The following is a 16,943-nucleotide window of genomic DNA, read 5'->3' as shown; positions in this document are numbered from 1 at the left end:
CCCAAGGGCAAAGGCCCAGCTCAGAGCCACTTGGGAGGCCATGGTCAATAGGGGGAGGGGGAGCAACCCCCAGAACCTCCCCACATTCCTGCCCCCCTGCACCACTTCCTTGTCCTGTTTTGCCTCTGTCTCCCGCTGCTCTTTGGAGCACTTTTGGCCCCGTCTTGCTCCACTGCTGGGACAGAAGCTCTTCCCGCCATTCCCTGTGTCACCCACCCACCCACCGCCTGGGGACGCAGCTCTGCCCGGGAATGACAGCAGAGCTTCCCACCGCCCGGGTCTCTGGACCTAGGCTTCATTGGTCCTTCGCTGCCCTTCCTCGCACATCAGCCCATAAAGTAGCGCACGCTGCCACGCTCGCTCCGAGCACACCCACAGCAGCCATGATGGGCGTCACCAGAACCCCTTTCCACCACTTTGCGCTCAGGACACACACAGGGGACACCACATGAGCCAGGACATTGTGGATGGCCGAGAGTCAGTGCAGGGGGACCTGGCCAGATGTGAGGACGGGCAGAGGTAGAAACATCCTCGCAGGGAAGAGGAGAAACGCAAGCTTCAGGTCAGGCGGTGGAAAAATCCAAATGCCTGCTGCTGCCATTTTGCTGCCGTTTTTCCCATCCTCTGTGCTCACAATTGCGGATGAGACACCTTCTCCTGAGCTCCCCGGCTGTGCCCAACGTGCTGCCACGCTGCCCTTCCTGATGGCTCTGGCCGGAAGTGTCTCTGTCCAAGACCACCTTGCCGTGCTGGGATCACAAGATGAGAAGATACTTGGGGAAGGGAGGGACCTCTGGAGGGTAGGCAGTCCAACCTCCTGCTCAAAGAGCTTGGTGCTTCGTGTGACTGGATACCCGTGGCCACTCCATGGCTCTGAGAGGAAACTTGGCTGTGTCTCTCTCACCCCTTCCCACTGCCCCCCACCTCTGGCTGGGCACAGGGGCATGGTAAGCAGCCCTCTACGTGCACTGGTCCTCTCTCCATTTCCCTGGACCTCCAAATGCGACCCATAACAAGCCAATGAAAGGAGGTAATGCCAGGCATGCTGGTTTTGCAGAGCATTTGGAAGAGCTTCTGCAAGACACCTATGGCACTGTCCCGTGTTCAAAGAGGGCTTTGGGAACGTATTGTGTTTATCGCTGGTGGGAGACCAGAGGAAGCTCAGTGGCATGTGCTCTACAAGACCCAGCTGGGGCTGTCGTCGTCAGTTGTAACAGACCGAGAAAACTGGCCAAATGCTCCGTGGGAGATTCAGGCAGCCCAGACCGCCACACCCTGAGGTTTGGGGGAAGTAGGACAGAAGAAGGAAGGATGAAGGAAAACCAGAGGTCAACATTGCAATGCAACACAGCTTTTATTGCAGTTCGAGGGGAGGAGGGAGTTGGGAGAAGAGCAGGGCCCTGGTCAGGGCCTTCCCCTGTCTCCTGGCAGTGGGCAGAGCCACAGTGAGCATCAGCCGTGCCACAGGAGTAGGCGCCCAGTGCGGGTCTCTGTCATCAGGGGCGATGAGTCTTGAAGGGTTGCTCAAGCAGGGCAGGCGGAAGGCAGAGTTGGGCCCCAAGCGGGCACGAGGCATCCGAGCTCTGGAGCCCAGCTATGCCGAAGGGATGTCCTTCCCTCGGGTGTCGTGTCGGGATGTGCCAGGGGCTTTTCCGGAGCTCTCCTTCATCTGTGGCCGCACCCAGTGTGGGGCTTAGCAGGGCCCACAGTTGGCACTGAGGTACCTGTGGCCTCGGCGCCAGCCGCCAGAGCCGCAGCTCCCAAGGCCTCCGTAGCCCCCAGAAAGGCCATAGCCTCCATAGCCCCCACTAAGACCATAGCCTCCGTAGCCCCCAGAAAGGCCATAGCCTCCATAGCCCCCAAGGCCTCCATGTGACCCAAAGCCCCCAAGGCCTCCAAAACCACCACGGCCTCCAAAAGTGCCGCCGAAGCCACCTCCAACGCCAGGGGCTCCCACCGAGCCAACAACGCTGTACTGCGGGAAGGAGCTGAGGATGGGCCCGGGGAAGGTGATGGCCGAGGCCGGGGGCTGGATCACCACCACGGAGTCAGGGCACTGCCGCACGCAGGGCTCGTTGGTGGTGTCAGCCAGAGGGGCCGGGGTGGCCACCCCACAGGAAGGGATGCACAGGCTGGTGCAGGACATCTTTCAGGCAGGCAAGGGGTCCTGGAAAACGCAAGAGGGATTAGGCGAGGGTGCAGGGAAGGGGCTGTATTGAGGGAGGCAGGGAGAGATCCCCAGGAGGCCTCCAAGAGCTGGACTTACCCCGTTGATTGGGAGAGTCAAGTGGAGGAAGGTGGATGGAGCACTGCGAAGCCCTCAGCTCTTTTATACATGTACCACACTGCCTGGGGCATTGGCCAAGGGAGTGGTGGTGGAAAACCCAGGAAATTATGAAATCCGATGTACAAGCTTCATGACAAAGATAATGATACAAGAGAATTTTGTCCCTCTTTATTGGGGTTATTGGCATGCAAACGTGCCTTGGAGAGGATAGGGGTGATGGGAGGGGCAGATCGTGACACATCATTACATGAAAAACAAGGCACTGCTGTAGCTGACCTGGCAGCACCAATAAACCCCAATCTGTCTGTAATACCCCATTTTGCCTATGTGGAAGAGTTCCAGGGACCTTGTAGAAGATTCCTGTGCCCAACCATGTTGCGCCAGGCTGCTGCTCCTGCAGACATAGCACTCAGAAGCAGCCCGGCTGCATGCCCAGAGCCAGCACTTACCAGCGTGCCTGTGCCTGCAGGGAGCGTGGCCACGTGCAGCCTGGCTCTCTGTGGGTGCTCAGCCAGCCTCTCCTGGCACAGCCCTCAATGCCCACCTGAGTAATCGAGTCCTTCCAGAGAGGGCTCTGGGAGGACCACGCGCACAGACACGTGGCCAAGGAAGCTGAGAGTGTCCTGGTCCCCTTCCTGCCCTCCAGCTCCTCCGTGCATGTCCCCCCTCACACACGACCTAGCCGCCTGATCTCACTGCTCCCCACCCACGTTTGTGTTGCGCCCCCGCACGTATGGGTCTTTGCCCCACATGGCAAAGAGTGCTCCTATTCTTTGCATGGCTCTTAATCGAGGAGCCCCAAATACACCCTGTCAGCAGGGGCATGGAGATGGCCAAGGCTTAGGGATGCTCCTGACCTGTTGCCCCAAAAGGCCCCCACCCCTCACAGCACCGGGAGATGGTGGGCTTCTGGGAGTCACTCTGAGCATGTGGACTGGCTTCTCCCTTTGCCCAGCCTCCCGGTGCCTCTGTTTACCAGCTTGTAAAAGGGAGGTAATGACAGGCATGATGGCTGTGCGCAGGATTGCAAAGCACTTCTGCAAGATGCTCCGGACTCCTCTGCATGGGCAAAGTGGGGGATTAGGGACAGGTTGGGGTGTATTGGTGCTGCGACGTCACCTACATCAGCAGCGCCTTGTCTTTCATGTAATGATGTGTCACGATCTGTCCCTCCCATCGCCGCTTTCTTCTCCAGGGCATGTTTGCATGCCAATGTCCCCAATGAAGAGGGATATAATTGTCTTGAATCACATGAAATCAGTGTCACGAAGCTTGTAAGATGGGTTTCAGATTACCTGGGGTTTCTGCCACCACTCCCTTGGCCAATGCCCCAGGCAGTGTGGTACATGTATAAAAGAGCTGAGGGCTTCGCAGTGCTCCATCCACCTTCCTCCACTTGACTCTCCCAATCAACGGGGTAAGTCCAGCTCTTGGAAGCCTCCTGGGGATCTCTCCCTGCCTCCCTCAATACAGCCCCTTCCCTGCACCCTCGCCTGATCCCTCTTGCGTTTTCCAGGACCCCTTGCCTGCCTGAAAGATGTCCTGCACCAGCCTGTGCATCCCTTCCTGTGGGGTGGCCGCCCCGGCCCCTCTGGCTGACACCGCCAACGAGCCCTGCGTGCGGCAGTGCCCTGACTCCGTGGTGGTGATCCAGCCCCCGGCCTCGGCCATCACCTTCCCCGGGCCCATCCTCAGCTCCTTCCCGCAGTACAGCGTTGTTGGCTCGGTGGGAGCCCCTGGCGTTGGAGGTGGCTTCGGCGGCACTTTTGGAGGCCGTGGTGGTTTTGGAGGCCTTGGGGGCTTTGGGTCACATGGAGGCCTTGGGGGCTATGGAGGCTATGGTCTTAGTGGGGGCTATGGAGGCTATGGCCTTTCTGGGGGCTACGGAGGCTATGGCCTTTCTGGGGGCTATGGAGGTTATGGCCTTTCTGGGGGCTACAGAGCCCGTGGGAGCTGCGGCTCTGGCGGCTGGCGCCGAGGCCACAGGTACCTCAGTGCCAACTATGGGCCCTGCTAAGCCCCACACTGGGTGCGGCCACAGATGAAGGAGAGCTCCGGAAAAGCCCCTGGCACATCCCGACACGACACCCGAGGGAAGGACATCCCTTCGGCATAGCTGGGCTCCAGAGCTCGGATGCCTCGTGCCCGCTTGGGGCCCAACTCTGCCTTCCGCCTGCCCTGCTTGAGCAACCCTTCAAGACTCATCGCCCCTGATGACAGAGACCCGCACTGGGCGCCTACTCCTGTGGCACGGCTGATGCTCACTGTGGCTCTGCCCACTGCCAGGAGACAGGGGAAGGCCCTGACCAGGGCCCTGCTCTTCTCCCAACTCCCTCCTCCCCTCGAACTGCAATAAAAGCTGTGTTGCATTGCAATGTTGACCTCTGGTTTTTCCTCATTCTTCCTCCATACTCAATACCCCGAGGGGCAGCCTTGGCTCCCTGGGCCATCCCAGCCAGCTCCCACCTGGAGCCTTGCCAGCGTGACGTGTGGGAGATGCCCCCCTTCCTCCTGCCTGCCCTTGGCAGCGTGTCCCTCCACCAGACGGTCGCCTGCAGTGGGGGCCGTGCTCATCTCCTTCAACAACAGCTTCTCCCTCTTTGCCCTCCGTCTTCTCCCCACTTTGGCCTCCTGCACTCTGCAGCCCAAGAAGAGCTGTTGGGCACTACAGTGAGTTTATTGCCCGCTCTGGCCATTCCCCAGGGGCTGCCTGCAGCCCCAGGGCTGCGGGGATTGGCATGCCAACAGAGCCTCCCCAAGGGCAAAGGCCCAGCTCAGAGCCACTTGGGAGGCCATGGTCAATAGGGGGAGGGGGAGCAACCCCCAGAACCTCCCCACATTCCTGCCCCCCTGCACCACTTCCTTGTCCTGTTTTGCCTCTGTCTCCCGCTGCTCTTTGGAGCACTTTTGGCCCCGTCTTGCTCCACTGCTGGGACAGAAGCTCTTCCCGCCATTCCCTGTGTCACCCACCCACCCACCGCCTGGGGACGCAGCTCTGCCCGGGAATGACAGCAGAGCTTCCCACCGCCCGGGTCTCTGGACCTAGGCTTCATTGGTCCTTCGCTGCCCTTCCTCGCACATCAGCCCATAAAGTAGCGCACGCTGCCACGCTCGCTCCGAGCACACCCACAGCAGCCATGATGGGCGTCACCAGAACCCCTTTCCACCACTTTGCGCTCAGGACACACACAGGGGACACCACATGAGCCAGGACATTGTGGATGGCCGAGAGTCAGTGCAGGGGGACCTGGCCAGATGTGAGGACGGGCAGAGGTAGAAACATCCTCGCGGGGAAGAGGAGAAACGCAAGCTTCAGGTCAGGCGGTGGAAAAATCCAAATGCCTGCTGCTGCCATTTTGCTGCCGTTTTTCCCATCCTCTGTGCTCACAATTGCGGATGAGACACCTTCTCCTGAGCTCCCCGGCTGTGCCCAACGTGCTGCCACGCTGCCCTTCCTGATGGCTCTGGCCGGAAGTGTCTCTGTCCAAGACCACCTTGCCGTGCTGGGATCACAAGATGAGAAGATACTTGGGGAAGGGAGGGACCTCTGGAGGGTAGGCAGTCCAACCTCCTGCTCAAAGAGCTTGGTGCTTCGTGTGACTGGATACCCGTGGCCACTCCATGGCTCTGAGAGGAAACTTGGCTGTGTCTCTCTCACCCCTTCCCACTGCCCCCCACCTCTGGCTGGGCACAGGGGCATGGTAAGCAGCCCTCTACGTGCACTGGTCCTCTCTCCATTTCCCTGGACCTCCAAATGCGACCCATAACAAGCCAATGAAAGGAGGTAATGCCAGGCATGCTGGTTTTGCAGAGCATTTGGAAGAGCTTCTGCAAGACACCTATGGCACTGTCCCGTGTTCAAAGAGGGCTTTGGGAACGTATTGTGTTTATCGCTGGTGGGAGACCAGAGGAAGCTCAGTGGCATGTGCTCTACAAGACCCAGCTGGGGCTGTCGTCGTCAGTTGTAACAGACCGAGAAAACTGGCCAAATGCTCCGTGGGAGATTCAGGCAGCCCAGACCGCCACACCCTGAGGTTTGGGGGAAGTAGGACAGAAGAAGGAAGGATGAAGGAAAACCAGAGGTCAACATTGCAATGCAACACAGCTTTTATTGCAGTTCGAGGGGAGGAGGGAGTTGGGAGAAGAGCAGGGCCCTGGTCAGGGCCTTCCCCTGTCTCCTGGCAGTGGGCAGAGCCACAGTGAGCATCAGCCGTGCCACAGGAGTAGGCGCCCAGTGCGGGTCTCTGTCATCAGGGGCGATGAGTCTTGAAGGGTTGCTCAAGCAGGGCAGGCGGAAGGCAGAGTTGGGCCCCAAGCGGGCACGAGGCATCCGAGCTCTGGAGCCCAGCTATGCCGAAGGGATGTCCTTCCCTCGGGTGTCGTGTCGGGATGTGCCAGGGGCTTTTCCGGAGCTCTCCTTCATCTGTGGCCGCACCCAGTGTGGGGCTTAGCAGGGCCCACAGTTGGCACTGAGGTACCTGTGGCCTCGGCGCCAGCCGCCAGAGCCGCAGCTCCCAAGGCCTCCGTAGCCCCCAGAAAGGCCATAGCCTCCATAGCCCCCACTAAGACCATAGCCTCCGTAGCCCCCAGAAAGGCCATAGCCTCCATAGCCCCCAAGGCCTCCATGTGACCCAAAGCCCCCAAGGCCTCCAAAACCACCACGGCCTCCAAAAGTGCCGCCGAAGCCACCTCCAACGCCAGGGGCTCCCACCGAGCCAACAACGCTGTACTGCGGGAAGGAGCTGAGGATGGGCCCGGGGAAGGTGATGGCCGAGGCCGGGGGCTGGATCACCACCACGGAGTCAGGGCACTGCCGCACGCAGGGCTCGTTGGTGGTGTCAGCCAGAGGGGCCGGGGCGGCCACCCCACAGGAAGGGATGCACAGGCTGGCGCAGGACATCTTTCAGGCAGGCAAGGGGTCCTGGAAAACGCAAGAGGGATTAGGCGAGGGTGCAGGGAAGGGGCTGTATCGAGGGAGGCAGGGAGAGATCCCCAGGAGGCTTCCAAGAGCTGGACTTACCCCGTTGATTGGGAGAGTCAAGTGGAGGAAGGTGGATGGAGCACTGCGAAGCCCTCAGCTCTTTTATACATGTACCACACTGCCTGGGGCATTGGCCAAGGGAGTGGTGGAGGAAATCCCAGGTAATCTGAAATCCAGCGTTCAAGCTTCGTGACACTGATTTCATGTGATTCAAGACAATTATATCCCTCTTCATTGGGGACATTGGCATGCAAACGTGCCCTGGAGAAGAAAGAGGTGATGGGAGGGACAAACCATGAGAAATGATTACATGAAAGACAAGGCGCTGCTGTAGCACCAACAAACGTAAATGTTTCCCTAATCCCCACTTTGCTTACGTGGAGGAATCCTGGGCATCTTGCAGAAAATTGCTGAGCCCTACCACGCCACACTCAGCAGCAGCCCAGCTGCGTGCCAAGACCCAGCGGTGCTCAAAGTGCCTGTGCCTGTGCCTGCAGGGAGCGTGGCCACGTGCAGCCTGGCTCTCTGTGGGTGCTCAGCCAGCCTCTCCTGGCACAGCCCTCAATGCCCACCTGAGTAATCGAGTCCTTCCAGAGAGGGCTCTGGGAGGACCACGCGCACAGACACGTGGCCAAGGAAGCTGAGAGTGTCCTGGTCCCCTTCCTGCCCTCCAGCTCCTCCGTGCATGTCCCCCCTCACACACGACCTAGCCGCCTGATCTCACTGCTCCCCACCCACGTTTGTGTTGCGCCCCCGCACGTATGGGTCTTTGCCCCACATGGCAAAGAGTGCTCCTATTCTTTGCATGGCTCTTAATCGAGGAGCCCCAAATACACCCTGTCAGCAGGGGCATGGAGATGGCCAAGGCTTAGGGATGCTCCTGACCTGTTGCCCCAAAAGGCCCCCACCCCTCACAGCACCGGGAGATGGTGGGCTTCTGGGAGTCACTCTGAGCATGTGGACTGGCTTCTCCCTTTGCCCAGCCTCCCGGTGCCTCTGTTTACCAGCTTGTAAAAGGGAGGTAATGACAGGCATGATGGCTGTGCGCAGGATTGCAAAGCACTTCTGCAAGATGCTCCGGACTCCTCTGCATAGGCAAAGTGGGGGATTAGGGACAGGTTGGGGTGTATTGGTGCTGCGACGTCACCTACATCAGCAGCGCCTTGTCTTTCATGTAATGATGTGTCACGATCTGTCCCTCCCGTCGCCTCTTTCTTCTCCAGGGCACGTTTGCATGCCAATGTCCCCAATGAAGAGGGATATAATTGTCTTGAATCACATGAAATAAGGATCTTGAAGTCTGGATTTCAGATTACCTGGGATTTCCTCCACCACTCCCTTGGCCAATGCCCCAGGCAGTGTGGTACATGTATAAAAGAGCTGAGGGCTTCGCAGTGCTCCATCCACCTTCCTCCACTTGACTCTCCCAATCAACGGGGTAAGTCCAGCTCTTGGAAGCCTCCTGGGGATCTCTCCCTGCCTCCCTCGATACAGCCCCTTCCCTGCACCCTCGCCTGATCCCTCTTGCGTTTTCCAGGACCCCTTGCCTGCCTGAAGGATGTCCTACGCCAGCCTGTGCATCCCTTCCTGTGGGGTGGCCGCCCCGGCCCCTCTGGCTGACACCGCCAACGAGCCCTGCGTGCGGCAGTGCCCTGACTCCGTGGTGGTGATCCAGCCCCCGGCCTCGGCCATCACCTTCCCCGGGCCCATCCTCAGCTCCTTCCCGCAGTACAGCGTTGTTGGCTCGGTGGGAGCCCCTGGCGTTGGAGGTGGCTTCGGCGGCACTTTTGGAGGCCGTGGTGGTTTTGGAGGCCTTGGGGGCTTTGGGTCACATGGAGGCCTTGGGGGCTATGGAGGCTATGGCCTTTCTGGGGGCTACGGAGGCCTTGGGAGCTGCGGCTCTGGTGGCTGGCGCCGAGGCCACAGGTACCTCAGTGCCAACTGTGGGCCCTGCTAAGCCCCACACTGGGTGCGGCCACAGATGAAGGAGAGCTCCGGAAAAGCCCCTGGCACATCCCGACACGACACCCGAGGGAAGGACATCCCTTCGGCATAGCTGGGCTCCAGAGCTCGGATTCCTCGTGCTCGCTTGGGGCCCAACTCTGCCTTCCGCCTGCCCTACTTGAGCTTCACTCCAGGACTTGCTGCCCCGTGACGAACCAGCGCCATGTTGGGCACCTTCTCCTGTGGCACGGCTGATGCTCACTGTGGCTCTGCCCACTGCCAGGAGACAGGGGAAGGCCCTGACCAGGGCCCTGCTCTTCTCCCAACTCCCTCCTCCCCTCGAACTGCAATAAAAGCTGTGTTGCATTGCAATGTTGACCTCTGGTTTTCCTTCATCCTTCCTTCTTCTGTCCTACTTCCCCCAAACCTCAGGGTGTGGCGGTCTGGGCTGCCTGAATCTCCCACGGAGCATTTGGCCAGTTTTCTCGGTCTGTTACAACTGACGACGACAGCCCCAGCTGGGTCTTGTAGAGCACATGCCACTGAGCTTCCTCTGGTCTCCCACCAGCGATAAACACAATACGTTCCCAAAGCCCTCTTTGAACACGGGACAGTGCCATAGGTGTCTTGCAGAAGCTCTTCCAAATGCTCTGCAAAACCAGCATGCCTGGCATTACCTCCTTTCATTGGCTTGTTATGGGTCGCATTTGGAGGTCCAGGGAAATGGAGAGAGGACCAGTGCACGTAGAGGGCTGCTTACCATGCCCCTGTGCCCAGCCAGAGGTGGGGGGCAGTGGGAAGGGGTGAGAGAGACACAGCCAAGTTTCCTCTCAGAGCCATGGAGTGGCCACGGGTATCCAGTCACACGAAGCACCAAGCTCTTTGAGCAGGAGGTTGGACTGCCTACCCTCCAGAGGTCCCTCCCTTCCCCAAGTATCTTCTCATCTTGTGATCCCAGCACGGCAAGGTGGTCTTGGACAGAGACACTTCCGGCCAGAGCCATCAGGAAGGGCAGCGTGGCAGCACGTTGGGCACAGCCGGGGAGCTCAGGAGAAGGTGTCTCATCCGCAATTGTGAGCACAGAGGATGGGAAAAACGGCAGCAAAATGGCAGCAGCAGGCATTTGGATTTTTCCACCGCCTGACCTGAAGCTTGCATTTTTCCTCTTCCCCGCGAGGATGTTTCTACCTCTGCCCGTCCTCACATCTGGCCAGGTCCCCCTGCACTGACTCTCGGCCATCCACAATGTCCTGGCTCATGTGGTGTCCCCTGTGTGTGTCCTGAGCGCAAAGTGGTGGAAAGGGGTTCTGGTGACGCCCATCATGGCTGCTGTGGGTGTGCTCGGAGTGGCTAAAAGTGCTCCCAAAAAGCAGCGGGAGACAGAGGAAAAACAGGATGAGGACGTGGTGCAGGGGTGCAGCAATGTGTAGGGGTGGAGGCATGGCAGCTGGGGAGGTGCTAGGGGCTGGTCACCCTCTCCCCTGTCGACCAGTGTCAGACCCAAGTTCCTCTAAGCTTGGCCTTTGCCCTTGGGGAGGCTCTGTTGGCATGCCAATACCCGCAGCCCTGGGGCTGCAGGCAGCCCCTGGGGAATGGCCAGAGCGGGCAATAAACTCACTGTAGTGCCCAACAGCTCTTCTTGGGCTGCAGAGTGCAGGAGGCCAAAGTGGGGAGAAGACAGGGAGGGCAAAGAGGGAGAAGCTGTTGTTGAAGGAGTTGAGTACGGCCCTCATTGCATTTGACCATCTGTCACAGGGACACACTGCCGAGGGCATGCAGGAGGAAGGGGGGCGTCTCCCACAGGTCACGCTGGTTAAGGGGCTGGTGCTGGAAGCCCCAGGTAATTATAAAATCAAGCGTACAAGCTTCTTGACAGACATAGTGATGCGAGACAATTATATGCCTCCTCATTTGGGACACTGGTGTGCAAACGTTCCGTGGAGAAGAAAGAGGTGATGAGTGGGAGAGAACATGACACATCATGACATGAAAGACAGGGTTCTGCTGTAGCTGAACTCACGGCAACAATAAACCCTGATCTGTCCCTAATGCCCTCCTTTGCTTACATGAAGTAATCCTGGGCATCTTGCAGAAGATTGCTGTGCCCAACCACGTCACACGCAACAGTAGCCCAGCAGTGCGCTCAGAGCCAGAGGTGCCCAGTGTGTTTGTGCCTGTGGGGAACAAGGCCATGTGCACCCTAGCTCACTGTGAGCGCTCAGTCAGCCTCTCCTGGCACAGCCCTCAATGCCCTGCTGAGTAATTAAGTCCCTCCACAGGGGGCTTGGGGAAGACGATGCTTGCAGACACATGGGTGAGTGAGCTGAGAGTGTCTTGGTCCTGTTCCTGCCCTCCAGCTCCTCTGTTCACATCATCCCTCACACAGGTTCCCAGTGCCTGATCCCACTGCCCTCCCACCCACATCTGTGCCCGCACTTTTCAGATGGAGCTTCATCCCACACAGGACCCTTCTCCTCTGTTCTTTCCATGACCATCAAGAGAATTGGAGAGCCAAAAATCAACAAGTCATGCAGTGACAGAAAAATGTCCAAGGCTTAGGGATGCCCCTCGCACCTAGTACTGTGGTCTCCCCAGCCCTTGCCAGCATGGGACCATGGTTGGCATTTGGGAGCTGCCCTGAGTGGGTGGTATAGCTTCTTCCCTTGCCCAACCTCCTGGCGCCTCTGTTTACCAGCCTGTAAAAGAGAGGTAATGACAGGCGTGATGGCTGTGCCCAGGATTGCAAAGCACTTCTGCAGGATGGTCAGGTCTCTGGCATATAAGCAAAGTGGGGGGATTAGGGACAGATCAGGGTTTATTGGTGCCGTGAGGTCAGCTACAGCAGCACCTTGTCTTTCATGTAATGGCGTGTCATGGTCTGTCCCTCCCATTACCTGTTTGCTCTCCAGGGCATGTTTGCTTGCTCGTATGCCCAATTAGGATGGATATAATTGCCCCGCATGACAATTTGTTTCATGAGGCTTCTCCGCTTGATTTCATGATTAGCTGGGGCTTCTGCCTCCACCCCTTGGCCAATGCCCTGGGCAGTGTGGTACATGTATAAAAGAGCTGATGGCTTCGCAGCCCTCTATCCAGCTTCCTCCACTTGACTCTCCTGATCAACCGGGTAAGTCCAAGTCTTATGTCTTATGTCCCTCTTTCTTTCCTCAGCAGTGTCTTTCTCATGTTATCTCTTTCTGGGCTCCACCACTCTTTCATAGTACATAGTTAGGATGTGATTGTGCTGCTTCAGAGCTATGGAAAGGATGGAAATTTAAAGTTGCAGTTATGATGCCCTGAGTATACCAATGCACTCAAGTCCTTTGGAAGCTCGGTGATTTTCCATCTGGTTTGGATGAGGCAGATTTTCCTCCCTTCTGTGGGCAAGTCAGGCCCAGAGACCATGAGGGAACGCAAGGGGTTTACACGTGTTTTTGCTCTGACTGCCTGAGATGATCCCGAGCTTGTCCTGGGACACAAGTTGTAAGTGCAAGTGAGACAGGAGGGATTTGGGATCAGGCCTTGCACTGAGCCGCAGCTCTGCCTTGTCTTGCAGCTTCACCTCCTGAACAGAAGGATGTCCTGCGCCAGCCTGTGCATCCCTTCCTGTGGGGTGGCCGCCCCGGCCCCTCTGGCTGACACCGCCAACGAGCCCTGCGTGCGGCAGTGCCCTGACTCCGTGGTGGTGATCCAGCCCCCGGCCTCGGCCATCACCTTCCCCGGGCCCATCCTCAGCTCCTTCCCGCAGTACAGCGTTGTTGGCTCGGTGGGAGCCCCTGGCGTTGGAGGTGGCTTCGGCGGCACTTTTGGAGGCCGTGGTGGTTTTGGAGGCCTTGGGGGCTTTGGGTCACATGGAGGCCTTGGGGGCTACGGAGGCTATGGCCTTTCTGGGGGCTATGGAGGCTATGGCCTTTCTGGGGGCTACGGAGGCCTTGGGAGCTGTGGCTCTGGCGGCTGGCGCCGAGGCCACAGGTACCTCAGTGGCAACTGCGGGCCTTGCTAAACCCCAAATATCCATGGACTTCAGTGCTGCATTTACCCTCGGTTTCCACAAGTAGCACCTCTTGTCTTCTACCACCAGAGGCAGAACAAAGCTTTCAGCCCCTCTTCAGGCTGTGGGAAAACAGCTACTAGACCTTTATGATCCTTGCTTATTTGCACAGAGTAACCTTGCAGATCTTCAGCTGGCAGCTTTAGGCTTTCCAGCACTGCCTCCAAAAGCTCCCCTCAACCTGTGGTACAACGAAGCTGTACTCATCCTCGGATGAGAGTTTCCCCTGCTCTGACAGCTCTGAGACTCCCAACCTGCAATAGGAGGGGGGAATCTTTGGAGTGAAGCCCTGGGTTGTGCCTTGCTGCAGCCTCATGATTTTTGTGTTTCCAATTCACTGCTTCTGTGTTGTTTTGTTTCCTGCCGTCACTGTCTATTGCATTTTCCATCCACATTAAAAAATCCGCTTTGCATGAACAATTTTTTTTGTTCTGAATTTGTTCTTGGCTGTGGCTGGAATTATGTCTATAACTTAGCAGTAATGTGAAATGTTAGAGGGCAATTAATTTGATAAAAACATTTGTAGAAGCTCTGAATTTCTCTCAGAAAAGACCTTTGAACTGCAAGGTAGCAAAGTTGCTAGCAAATTATTAGCTTCTTTACAAAAGAGAGATTTCAAAGGTGAAATACCACTTTCTGTTTTGTGAGGTCTATAGACGAATGAAAACTAAATTAGTGTCTTATTTCTTTCCTGTTCATACTCTGCGCCCCGTTCCCAGCAGTCAGTCATGAAGCTCGGGGTGATGCACTGAGCATGCACCCTGCAATGTGGGTATTGCATTCATGAGTGCTGTCATTTGTGGGTAGCCTGAGGGCATCCTTCCCCCTGTGACCTCGGGGAAGCTCTGCACAGTGTGTCAGAGGGCTGTGTGTGGGCTGCACATTACTCTGCGGGCTTCACCCAGATATCCATGTCTTGCTTTGGCCTTGGGGCAGAGCCTGGAAAGCTCCTCTGTCCTGAGATGGACATGGCAAATTTGGAGCTGAGCATTGCCAGAGCACTTGCAGGGACTGCTGTTACAAGTGGCAACTGCCAGGGACTCAGGTTGGTCCTGGGGAGCGTCAAATGTTCAGAACATGTTTAATGACATTGTGTGGAAACGTATTCCTGGGATTTTGTGACATTTGCACTCGAAGAAGAAACATGGAATACCTATGACCAAGGATAAATATACTATAAATTCAATTGATAAGGAAAAGAAGAAGGAAATGATTATGTGGTAATGAAAACAAGAAGACATACTTCGGTACAGAAAATTTATTTGGAAAGAGAGAGCTCTTCTACAATTCTGAAACAAAATTGTACAGAACATACAGACCATCTTTCCAGGGGTTCAGTGAGGCTCTGGCTAATCACCAGGGTCAAAGTGATGCAGTCTATAAAAAATGTTTTTTCTCCTTTGGCACAGTTGCTGTGTGCAGTTTCTAGCATCCTAAGTCACCTCTCTAAGTTCAGTGTCAATAATATAACTGAAATAAGACAAAGCACAATGTAAGCAGATGACTAAACTGGAAAGCCAGAGGATAACAGATCTAAACTAAAGGCAAAATGAGAAAATGCACACATGAGCCTGCCTTTCACAGGTGCTGAGCATTTGCAGCTCTCATTCTTTTCAGCTGGAGCCAGACAACACCCAGCACTTGGGCTGGTGCCTATCAGCTCCACCCGCAATTTGCATCTCAAGTTTCCTTTGCTGCTTCTTTAAATTGCTCTGTGCACACCACAGCTGAGCTTAGTACGTCCACCGTTTCCCAGAGCGGTAAGAATTGCATGGATGTGTCCATTGGGAAGAGTAGGTGTAGGAGTATTTTGGGGCACACCGTGGCTCAGGTCGGGCAATGACCTGGGGGGCAAGTTTCTCAACTGCTGCCTCCAGCCTCCCTGTCACCTCTGCTGGCAGAGGTGCTGCTGCAGGGGGCTCTGCCAGGGCCACCTCGGAGGGCTCTGAGGCTCCCACGACGGTTTGTTGTGGGTAGGTGGTGAGGATGGGCCCTGGGAAGGTGACAACGACGGGTGGTGGGTATATAATCACCCGGGAGTCACCGCAGGCCACGACGCAGGGCTCATTGCTGCTGGTGGCCAGGGGCTGGGGACACTTTGCCTCGCAGGGGTTGGTGCATGCCAGCTGGTCGGAAGCCATCGCCAGGCTGTGGTAGGGGAGTGCCTGCAATTTATTTGCAGAATTAGGAGAAAAAAAAAAAAAAACAACAAAAAAAAACCCCAACCCACAAACAACCCAAAACCAACAAACCCCGTGTGCTTGGTTATTGATACTTTTAAGCTTGGCTCTAAAAGATCTTTAGATAAAGATAACTTGGATAAAGACAGCAGTTGAGCGCCTTTCCTTGTATCTGCCAATTTTACTTAGCCTGCATCTATTTGTCCTTTTTAATTTGCTGCTTTAAGCTTGCTCTCCTTTCCTTCTCTTCTTCTGGGAGCAAAACTCTGCCCCTTTCTTTGTGTGTGACCTCCAAAACAGACATCTGCTCTAAAACCTCCCAGTCCTTTGTAATATTTCCTGGAGACAAGTTTGAACTTGTTCCCACAGCATCTCCTTTCCTCCCACACGCAGCTTCTCAGGGCAGTGCCTACAGTCTGTGTTTTGCAGGTGGGGTGTAAGGGAAAAAGATCTGGATTCTCAATAGATTTGAGTGTTGAGTAATCTGTTTAGCAGCCTGCTTAATTTCCTGTATTATTTTCTTGCAGATTCCTGTTATTGGGTACTAAAGCATTCTACTAAAACACAGAAAAATGAAAGGCTAAGAATAAATGGAGGGTTAAAAATACTGGTTTAATAGGTAAGACACATCACTTAAAATATTTATATTGTGGTGATATTGTCAACCCAAATATGAAAATTGCAACTTCAGCGAGGGTACGCACATTTAAAAGTGTTTATTTCTTTCTTCAGATTAAATCTTCACGTAAAAGCTAGTTCTCCATAGTACAGCATCACACTATTTTTTTTAAAAGTTGTAAATCATAGATATCTTACAGTGATGAATAAGGCAGAAGTATTATTTTATTCTCAGTTAAGTCCTGTGTGCTGCAGTATACTAGAACTGCTGTCCTTGAGAACACTTGGAAGATGAGGACTAGGGCATACGGCAGCTTTGCAGTACTCCTTACAATAAGTAAACAGAAAACGCAGAATATTTCTAAGGCAGATGGTGGGTAATTTGGAGCTAATCTCTGAAATTAGTAAGCCTTATCTATGGAGAAATAGTATACAGGATCCTAAAATATGTACCCAGCAACACTTTCTAATAAATAAACTATTATATTCCCAAGCATAAAGTAAAAGTACCCTGAAAGCTACTTTCCTCCACTTCAGAAGCTCAGTGCTATTTTGCACCAGGTGCTAGCAGCACGCTGGCACAGGGGAATGGGCAGGGCAATGAGCTCTTTTATCTATTTACTTTTCTCAACTATATTCAGAGGAAAGCAAAAGTATCCTCAAAAGTATCATTCTTGGAGAGAAAGAAAAAAGGCAAAGAAAACATGCACAGCATTTTCCCCCAAATAGCCTTAGGTTAGAATGCAGCTTTGCCCTAAAAAAAACGATTAATGTAATCTCTGTAAAAAGCATATTAAAATACTAGCAAAGTTTTAATAGTTAGAAATGAAGGTTATTTCCACAGTTACATTAAATGATAGTATCTAATCATCACTTGGTGTA

The 16,943-nt window shown here is 55.3% G+C and overlaps 5 protein-coding genes across 5 annotated transcripts; 3 read left to right on the top strand and 2 right to left on the bottom strand.

Moving 5' to 3' along the window:
- Positions 1-1,693: 1,693 nt before the first annotated feature.
- On the bottom strand, positions 1,694-2,146 carry LOC309600512 (uncharacterized protein; the record flags this gene model as incomplete). The annotated part of the gene is made up of 1 exon (XM_082332911.1): positions 1,694-2,146. The coding sequence occupies one exon, from the start codon at positions 2,144-2,146 to the stop codon at positions 1,694-1,696; it is 453 nt and encodes a 150-aa protein (XP_082189037.1).
- Positions 2,147-3,824: 1,678 nt separating this feature from the next.
- Positions 3,825-4,304, top strand: LOC309600503 (uncharacterized protein; the record flags this gene model as incomplete). Its single annotated transcript, XM_082332897.1, has 1 exon — positions 3,825-4,304. One exon carries the CDS (start codon positions 3,825-3,827, stop codon positions 4,302-4,304), a length of 480 nt encoding a protein of 159 aa, XP_082189023.1.
- A 2,430-nt stretch (positions 4,305-6,734) lies between these two features.
- LOC309600509 (uncharacterized protein) lies at positions 6,735-7,187 on the bottom strand (the record flags this gene model as incomplete). Its single annotated transcript, XM_082332903.1, has 1 exon — positions 6,735-7,187. The coding sequence occupies one exon, from the start codon at positions 7,185-7,187 to the stop codon at positions 6,735-6,737; it is 453 nt and encodes a 150-aa protein (XP_082189029.1).
- Positions 7,188-8,826: 1,639 nt separating this feature from the next.
- On the top strand, positions 8,827-9,225 carry LOC309600523 (uncharacterized protein; the record flags this gene model as incomplete). Its single annotated transcript, XM_082332922.1, has 1 exon — positions 8,827-9,225. The coding sequence occupies one exon, from the start codon at positions 8,827-8,829 to the stop codon at positions 9,223-9,225; it is 399 nt and encodes a 132-aa protein (XP_082189048.1).
- A 3,564-nt stretch (positions 9,226-12,789) lies between these two features.
- LOC309600521 (uncharacterized protein) lies at positions 12,790-13,215 on the top strand (the record flags this gene model as incomplete). The annotated part of the gene is made up of 1 exon (XM_082332920.1): positions 12,790-13,215. The coding sequence occupies one exon, from the start codon at positions 12,790-12,792 to the stop codon at positions 13,213-13,215; it is 426 nt and encodes a 141-aa protein (XP_082189046.1).
- Between the last annotated feature and the right edge of the window lie 3,728 nt (positions 13,216-16,943).

The sequence above is a fragment of the Platalea leucorodia genome, assembly GCF_965183815.1.
Source record: "Platalea leucorodia genome assembly, chromosome: 24".
NCBI lineage: Eukaryota > Metazoa > Chordata > Aves > Pelecaniformes > Threskiornithidae > Platalea > Platalea leucorodia.
Note: the sequence above shows the minus strand (reverse complement) of the source record. Positions and strands in the feature narration are given on the sequence as shown.